This window comes from Physeter macrocephalus, chromosome 4 (assembly GCF_002837175.3).
Source record: "Physeter macrocephalus isolate SW-GA chromosome 4, ASM283717v5, whole genome shotgun sequence".
NCBI lineage: Eukaryota > Metazoa > Chordata > Mammalia > Artiodactyla > Physeteridae > Physeter > Physeter macrocephalus.
Window position 1 is genome coordinate 44,202,497 of NC_041217.1, and position 8,941 is coordinate 44,211,437.

Consider the following 8,941-nt stretch of genomic DNA (forward strand, 5'->3'; position numbering starts at 1 on the left):
AAAAAAAAAAAAAAAAAATATATATATATATATATATATATACATCTAGAAGTGGAACAGCTCCTACAGAACACCTCCTGAACGCTGGCAGAAGAACTCAGACTTCCCAAAAGGCAAGAAAATCCCCACGTACCTGGGTAGGGCAGAAGAAAAAAGAAAAAACAGAGACAAAAGAATAGGGACGGGACCTACACCACAGGGAGGGAGCTGTGAAGAAGGAAAAGTTTCCACACACTAGGAAGCCCCTTCACTGGTGGAGACGGGGCGTGGGTGTGTGGTAAGCTTCGGAGCCACAGAGGAGAGAACAGCAACAGGGGTGCAGAGGGCAAAGCAGAGAGATTCCCGCACAAAGGATCGCTGCCAACTAGCAATCACCAGCCTGAGAGGCTTGTCTGCTCACCCACCAGGATGGGCGGGGGCTGGGAGCTGAGGCTCGGGCTTCGGAGGTCGGATCCCAGGGAGACGACTGGGGTTGGCGGCGTGAACACAGCCTGAAGGGGCTAGTGCACCACGGCTAGCCGGGAGGGAGTCCCGGAAAAAGTCTGGACCTGCCTAAGAGTCAAGAGACCATTGCTTCAGGGTGCACGAGGAGAGGGGATTCAGAGCACTGCCAAAACGAGCTCCAGAGACGGGTGCGAGCTGCGGCTATCAGAGCGGACGCCAGAGACGGGCCTGAAGTGCTAAAGATGCTACTGCAGCCACCAAGTATCCCGTGTGCAAACGCAGGTCACTATCACGTCCTGCCCTCCCGGCAGGCTTGCAGCCCACCACTGCCAGGGTACTGTGATCCAGGGACAACTTCCCCGGGAGAGCACACGGCACGTCTCAGGCTGTTGCAACGTCACGCCAGCCTCTGCCACAGGCTCACCCCTCATTCGAATTATAACTACTGTACCCCTCCCTCCCCCAAGCCTGAGTGAGCCAGAGCCCCCTAATCAGCTGCTCCTTTAACCGCCCCCCGTCTGGGCGAAGAACAGACACCCTCAAGCGACCTACATGCAGAGGTGGGGCCAAATCCAAAGGTGAACCCCAGGAGCTGTGTGAACAAAGAAGAGAAAGGGAAATCTCTCCCAGCAGCCTCAGGAGCAGTGCATTAAATCTCCACAATCAACTTGATGTACCTTGTATCTCTGGAACACCTGAATAGACAACAAATCATCCCAAATTGAGGTCGTGAACTTTGGGAGCAACTGCAGACTTGGGGTTTGCTGTATGCAACAGACTAGTTTCTGATTTTTATGTTTATCTTAGTATAGTTTTCAGCACTTCTTATAATTGGTGGATTTGTTTATTGGTTTGGTTGCTCTCTTCTCTTTATTAGTTTTTTAATTTTTTTATTTTAATAACTTTATTTTATCCCACATGCCGCGGAGCAACTACAGAGCCTGCGCTCTAGAGCCCGTGAGCCACAACTACTGAGCCCACATGCCTAGAGTCCGTGCTCCCAACAAGAGAAGCCACCACAATGAGAAGCCTGCGCACCACAACAAAGAGTAGTCTCCGCTCACTGCAACCAGAGAAAAGCCCGCGTGCAGCAATGAAAACCCAATGCAGCCAAAAATAAAATAAATTAAATTAAATAAATAAATTTAAAAAGAAAAAGAAGTAACAAGTGACACTGCAGAAATACAAAGGATCATGAGAGATTACTACAAGCAGCTATATGCCAATAAAGTGGACACCTGGAAGAAATGGACAAATTCTTAGAAAAGCACAACCTTCCGAAACTTAACCAGGACGAAATAGAAAATAAAAACAGACCAATCACAAGTAATGAAATTGAAACTGGGATTAAATATCTTCCAACAAACAAAAGCCCAGGACCAGATGGCTTCACAGGTAAATTCTATCAAACATTTAGAGAAAAGCTAATACCTATCCTTCTCAAACTCTTCCAAAATATAGCAGAGGGAGGAACACTCCCAAACTTATTCTACGAGGCCACCATCACCCTGATACCAAAACCAGACAAAGCTGTTACAAAGAAAGAAAAATACAGGTCAATATCACTGATGACACAGATGGAAAAATCCTCAACAAAATACTAGCAAACAGAGTCCAACAGCACATTAAAAGGATCATACACCATGATCAAGTGGGGTTTATCCCAGGAATGCAAGGATTCTTTAACATATGCAAATCAATCAATGTGATACACCATATTAACAAATGGAAGGAGAAAAAACATATGATAATCTCAATAGATGCAGAAAAAGCTTTTGACAAAATTCCACACCCATTTATGATAACAACCCTCCAGAAAGTAGGCATAGAGGGAACTTACCTAAACATAATAAAGGCCATATATGACAAACCCACAGCCAACATCGTCCTCAATGGTGAAAAACTGAAAGCATTTCCACTAAGACCAGGAACAAGACAAGGTTGCCCATTCTCACCACTATTATTCAACACAGTTTTGAAATTTTTAGCCACAGCAATCAGAGAATAAAAAGAAACAAAAGGAATCCAAATCAGAAAAGAAGAAATAAAACTGTCACTGTGTGCAAATAACATGATACTGTACATAGAGAATGCTAAAGATGCTACCAGAAAACTACTAGAGCTAATCAATGAATTTGGTAAAGTAGCAGGATACAAAATTAATGCACAGAAATCTCTTGCAGTCCTATACACTAATGATAAAAAATCTGAAAGAGAAATTAAGGCAATCCTCCCATTTACCATTGCAACAAAAAGAATAAAATACCTAGGAATACACCTACACAAGGAGACAAAAGACCTGTATGCAGAAAACTATAAGACACTGATGAAAGAAATTAAAGATGATATAAACAGATGGAGAGATATACCATGTTCTCGGATTGGAAGAATCGACATTGTGAAAATGACTATACTACCGAAAGCAATCTACAGATTCAATGCAATCCCTATCAAACTACCACTGGCATTTTTCACAGAACTAGAACAAAAAATTTCACAATTTGTAAGGAAACACGAAAGATCCCAAATAGCCCAAGCAATCTTGATAAAGAAAAATGGAGCTGGAGGAATCAGGCTCCTTAACTTCAGACTATACTACAAAGCTACAGTAATCAAGACAGTATAGTACTGGCACAAAAACAGAAATATAGATCAATGGAAAAAGATAGAAAGCCCAGAGATAAACCTACGCACATATGGTCACCTTATCTTGATAAAGAAGGAAAGAATACACAATGGGGAAAAGACAGCCTCTTCAATAAGTGGTGCTGGGAAAACAGGACAGCTACATGTAAAAGTATGAGATTAGAACACTCCCTAACACCATACACAAAAATAAACTCAAAATGGATTAAAGACCTAAATGTAAGGCCAGACACTATCAAACTCTAGAGGAAAACATAGGGAGAACACTCCATGACATAAATCACAGCAAGATGCTTTTTGACCCAGCTCCTAGAGAAATGGAAATAAAAACAAAAATAAACAAATGGCAAAAAAACAAACAACCTAATCCAAAAATGGGCAGAAGACCTAAATAGACATTTCTCCAAAGAAGATATACAGATTGCCAACAAACACATGAAAGAATGCTCAACATCATTAATCATTAGAGAAATGCAAATCAAAACTACAATGAGATATCATCTCACACCGGTCAGAATGGCCATCATCAAAAAATCTACAAACAATAAATGCTGGAGAGGGTGTGGAGAAAAGGGAACCCTCTTGCACTGTTGGTGGGAATGTAAATTGATACAGCCACTATGGAGAACAGCATGGAGGTTCCTTAAAAAACTACAAATAGAACTACCATACGACCCAGCAATCCCACTCCTGGGCATATACCCTGAGAAAATCACAATTCAAAAGAGTCATGCACCACGATGTTCATTGCAGCGCTATTTACAATAGCCAGGACATGGAAGCAACCTAACTGTCCATCAACAGATGAATGGATAAAGAAGATGTGGCACATATACACAATGGAATTTTGCTCAGCCATAAAAAGAAACGAAATTCAGTTATATGTAGTGAGGTGGGTGGACCTAGAGTCTATCATACAGAGTGAAGTAAGTCAGAAAGAGAAAAACAAATACTTCACGCTAACACATGTATATGGAATCTTCAAAAAACAATGGTGCTGAAGAACCTAGGGGCAGGACAGGAATAAAGACACAGATGTAGAGAATGAACTTGATGACACTGGGAAGGGAAAGGTAAGCTGGGACAAAGTGAGAGAGTGGCATTCACATATATACACTACCAAATGTAAAATAGCTAGCTAGTGGGAAGCAGCCGCATAGCACAGGGAGATCAGCTCTGTGCTTTGTGACCACCTAGAGGGGTGGGATAGGGAGGGTGGGAGGGAGGGAGACGCAAGAGGGAAGAGATATGGGAACATATGTATATGTATAGCTGATTTACTTTGTTATACAGCAGAAACTAACACACCATTGTAAAGCAATTATAGTCCAATAAAGATGTAAAAAAAAGGGTTGGAAAGGATATAGGTAAGTTGTTTCCATGAAATTCTATTAATATAATTACAACTTAAATTTATTAGCTAGCAAAATATTAGCAAAGTATTTGTTTTTCAGAAAACTGAAGAGGCTCAAACTATTCTGGAAGAAAATAAGAAAAAGTGTTGTTAAGAAATCCAAGGTGACTGGCTAGGCAACACCTTTTCAGTCCAGTGTGGTTCTTTATGACATCACTGAATTTATCCCTGAAGCACTGTGACTGATGATGTTACAGTGATCATCAGTGTATATTTTGCTGACTAGGAAAAGTATCTTCAGTGCTTTTACTGGAGCACCATATTAGCTAATACTCAGGGCATTTCTGCTCTGTCTCTAACCAATTTTTGACTATAAATGCTTTTTCCATTTGAGTAAGAACGATGCCTTCTCAAGGACTATCCCTGATTTTTCCTCTGTTGTTTATTTGCTTCTTCAGGGAGAGCTTCTGCATTTGTGATGGTACTACCTGGACAAAGGTTGGATGGGAGATTTTTCCAGAAGAAACGCATTATTTGAAAGTTCAGCCTTCTCCATCTCACTGTCTACCTTACCCTCTGGACAAACTATGCTGCAATTTTGCTAGTATGGATATATTTCAGAGTTGTTTGCATCTTATTTATATTTTAGTACAAGCTCTCTTTTTAATCCTGTCTGTTTTATCTGCTCATTACCTGTGGGTGAAATGGAAGAAACACCAAAAAAAGGTGAATTAGTGATGCAAATAGTAATAGTTATAGAATATCAAAGAGTTTAAAAGATAAGATTATCATCTTCTTTGAGAGAAAGAACCATGTCTTATTCTTCTTCATAACCTCCCCAATTTCCACCAATCATCCCCAGCATGTAGCAGTTTCTTGCATATGTCAGGTGTTCAGCAAAGGTGTACTCAATTAGAAGGTCCTTAAAATAACCTATTAATTTTAGATAGATTATTTCAAGTTACAAAACACACCAAGAAAGTAGTGAGCTACAATGAATAGAATGCATAGGAAGTGAAGGTATCTGTCTGGGCCCTTAGGTAAGTCATTGTATCTTTCTCAGCTGCCTGATCCATAAAATTAAGGATATGGAACGACATCTTGTTAGACCCCTTCCCGATCTATCTAAGAAAGTTAAGTATACAAAAGTCAGCATGAATTTTTTTAATGGACTGTAAACTAATTTTAGTATAACTTTCTGAAAATAGCACTCTTAAACTAATTTCCCACTTTGCCAGTGACACCATATTTTGAGGCAATCTTAAAAGCTCACTGACCTTCACAACAATTAGATATTTATAAAATGACTATGATTTTATCACATTATACCTTAAGGCTGTTTAGTAAAGGAAAATATTTTACTAATATTCAAATAATTTCTCCCAGATGAATGCTCTAATCACAGAGAAAGTACTTATTAAATGTTTGCCAATGGTGATAATGATCGCTATAACCTCACACAAGGGCATATACAAAAGAGTATTTCTTCTGCATTTATATCTTTCACCTACAGTAACTTTTTCTTTGCATAAATAAGTAACATGTGGTATTTGGAGTTTAGGTGTATATATCCAGAAAACAAATTTAATTTGAACTACAGTAATAAAAAATCTCTAATATTTTTTTCTGCTTTTAGCTGAAGAAACAAGCCTCCTTAGATACAGCTGGTAATGATCTAGAAAGCCAGTCGATCTATGACGTTGACCAAATACTCTGCAGACTGGTGGCCACAACATCAATGATCACCAAGTACCTGAATCAGATGTCCCATCATCTTCCAGCTAAGAAAGTCAAGCACCAAAAAGTAAGGGGAAGAAGAATGAAGAAGAAGGAGCCAGAGGATACTAGACATATCCATATGCAAATATAGCTCAGTCCATTATGAAGACTACACAAGAAATCTATTGCAAGAACTCATATAAGGACAAAAATGGTTCTTTGGGATCCTTTGTAAATTTTTGGCCACGTTCTTTACTGAAACTTTCCAACAAAGTCTGGATTGAACAGTTATTTCTATTCAGCTAAAACGGCTCCATACTCACTAAAAGTACTGGGGAAAGACTGTCTACGATCACTGCTTCATGTTTAAGTGTTTTGTTCTTTTTAATGCGTTAGATTACGAATCATTAAGCAATCTGTAGAACAGAATCTTCATTTCGTGTTTCAGTAAATCTCTGATTTAAGTAATATTTGTGATTTTTCTTAGTTTCCTGAGCAAATTTTATGGCCACACTGAGACGTTTAATTTCCCATCTCATATTGTTAAAATGGTATGGAAATACTAAGGAACAGATTAATTTTTTAAAGTATAAATATTTCCATTTTCAGTAAAATAAATGAGGAATTAAGTATCAACACTTTTTTAATTTCAAACTTTTGTTGATAAGATGCCTCAGTTTTTAAAAATATTCCACACTTTTGTTGATCAATCACCTCAATTTTTTAAAGTATGGTTTCCATATTTTCCAAACAAAAACTGAGAGACTGGTCTGAGACTAGGACAGATTTTCTTAACAACATGTTGAAGAGTCCCAGAAAAATATGCCAGATCTATAATATACCTCCCATCAATATAAGGGGAAAGAAACTTTTAAAAAAACAATCCTTTGTACAGTAATAGATAACGCTACAGTCTTTATAAATAACAGAAGAGAACAGTGCCTGCCTTGGGTTATTGTGGATTATTAAAAGTTTGTTTATGGTTCCACTTTCCACTCCCCTCCTTACTTCCACTCTTCCCTAACCACAACCCTACTCCCGCATTTCCATGAATGTTTGCTCCGTACCTTCAGAGTTCTGAAATGTCAACTAATTCCCTCTAAGTGAACACTGATATGTATCTCTATTAATGGAGGACCCTTGAACACTTCAAAAGTCTACAAACCTCGAAGACCCAATGAAATTTATCTCTAATAGTCAAATTTTCAGTAGTATAGAGGAGTCTCTGGGGTAGGGAGTCCTCAGCCCCGTAAACCTCTCATCATTAGAGCAAGAAATGGAAGTGGTTTATACTCTTGTTCAGTCTGAATTAAACAAATGTTACATTTTATGTTGAGTAGTTTGTGTTTTGACATTTCACAGCTACATTACCATGAAGTGCTAATCCTTGCAATCCCATCATTGATCTGGAAACAGAAGACTAGTTTATAGTATTATAGTCTTCTTATCTTCATCACTGGGAAACGGTAGGTCTAATTCCCCTAAGACTGTAAGGACCCAAACTAAACAGATGGACATTGGGGAGAAGGAAAGTGGGGCGGGCACGCGGCCTTTAGCATGACCGTTGGCTTGGCGGTTACAGGTCCCACTCCGCCAACAGTCAGCCTCACAGTGGTCCTCATGGCAAAGAGTGCAGTGAGAGGCGGATCGCGTCCTTTACCCTCGGGCCCTCCAGGGCCTCTGGCTTAGGGCCTGGCGGGTGAGCTGGGGGGCCCAGGGACAGGCTGAGGGCTGTGTCCTGCAGAGCTCTAGAGCCCTCGCCACGGTCGCCCACTGGCCAGGCCCAGTCCTTGAAGCAGCAGCGAACCTCTCCCCCATCCCCACCTCCTCGACCAAAGGGCGGTGGCATCTCCATGCGTCCCAGCCACTGTTTGGGTGCCCTGAGGGGTCAGAGGGCCAGTTGGGTCCTGGACACCTGGCTTCCTCAGTGATGACCGCTGGGCAGGGTCTGGGGACCTGGCCCTAAGGTTCCGCCAGCTGAGATCTGCCTCCTCAGCCAGGGCTGGGCACTGGCGGGAGGACTCAGACTGGGTGCTGGACAAACACTCCCCGGCAGGGTAACCGGCCCATGCAGGGACCCCTCCTCTTGGCCAGGCCTGGACCTCAAAGGACGAAAGTAGAGCCTTGGGACCTTTCCCTTTCTTGTTAGAACAAAGAATAACATTTATTTTGGTGGAGGTTTACAGGAACATCGTGACCTGACCATGACCTGACCTCAAGAACAAAGAATCTGACACCAAGACGTTTGCAACAACTAACCATGACCCTCCCTCACCTTTCCTATAAAAGGGCTTTGCTGAAAGCTTTCAGGGAGTTCGGGGTTTTTAAGGTATGAGCCACCCATCTCCTTGCATGGCCCTGCAATAAACCTTTCTCTGCTCCAAACTCCAACGTTTTGGTATTGTTTGGCCTCACTTCATGTCAGGCACATGGACTTGCATTTGGTAACAAAACCAATGAAACTCAACATGATAAGCCCCAAACTTTCAGAAAAGTTACAGCAAAATTTGTTCCTGGATTGTGTTTTTTAAGTACCATGGGTCATTCTTCAGAAATGGGTTTTACACAGAACTAGAACAAAAAATTTCACAATTTGTATGGAAACACAAAAGACCCCGAATAGCCAAAGCAATCTTGAGAACGAAAAATGGAGCTGGAGGAATCAGGCTCCTTAACTTCAGACTATACTACAAAGCTACAGTAATCAAGACAGTATGTTACTGGCACAAAAACAGAAATATAGATCAATGGAACAGGATAGAAAGCCCAGAGATAAAC

At 40.9% G+C, this 8,941-nt stretch overlaps 2 protein-coding genes across 4 annotated transcripts in view; one reads left to right on the plus strand and one right to left on the minus strand.

Annotated features, from left to right (window-relative positions):
* Positions 1–8,941, minus strand: part of ANKRD45 (ankyrin repeat domain 45) — a 54,111-nt gene that overhangs the window by 30,162 nt on the left and 15,008 nt on the right. The window lies entirely within an intron of this gene.
* Positions 4,847–6,292, plus strand: TEX50 (testis expressed 50). Its single transcript, XM_024133730.1, is given in 3 exon segments — positions 4,847–5,170; positions 6,081–6,254; positions 6,257–6,292. Coding segments are annotated over 3 exon segments (534 nt in total).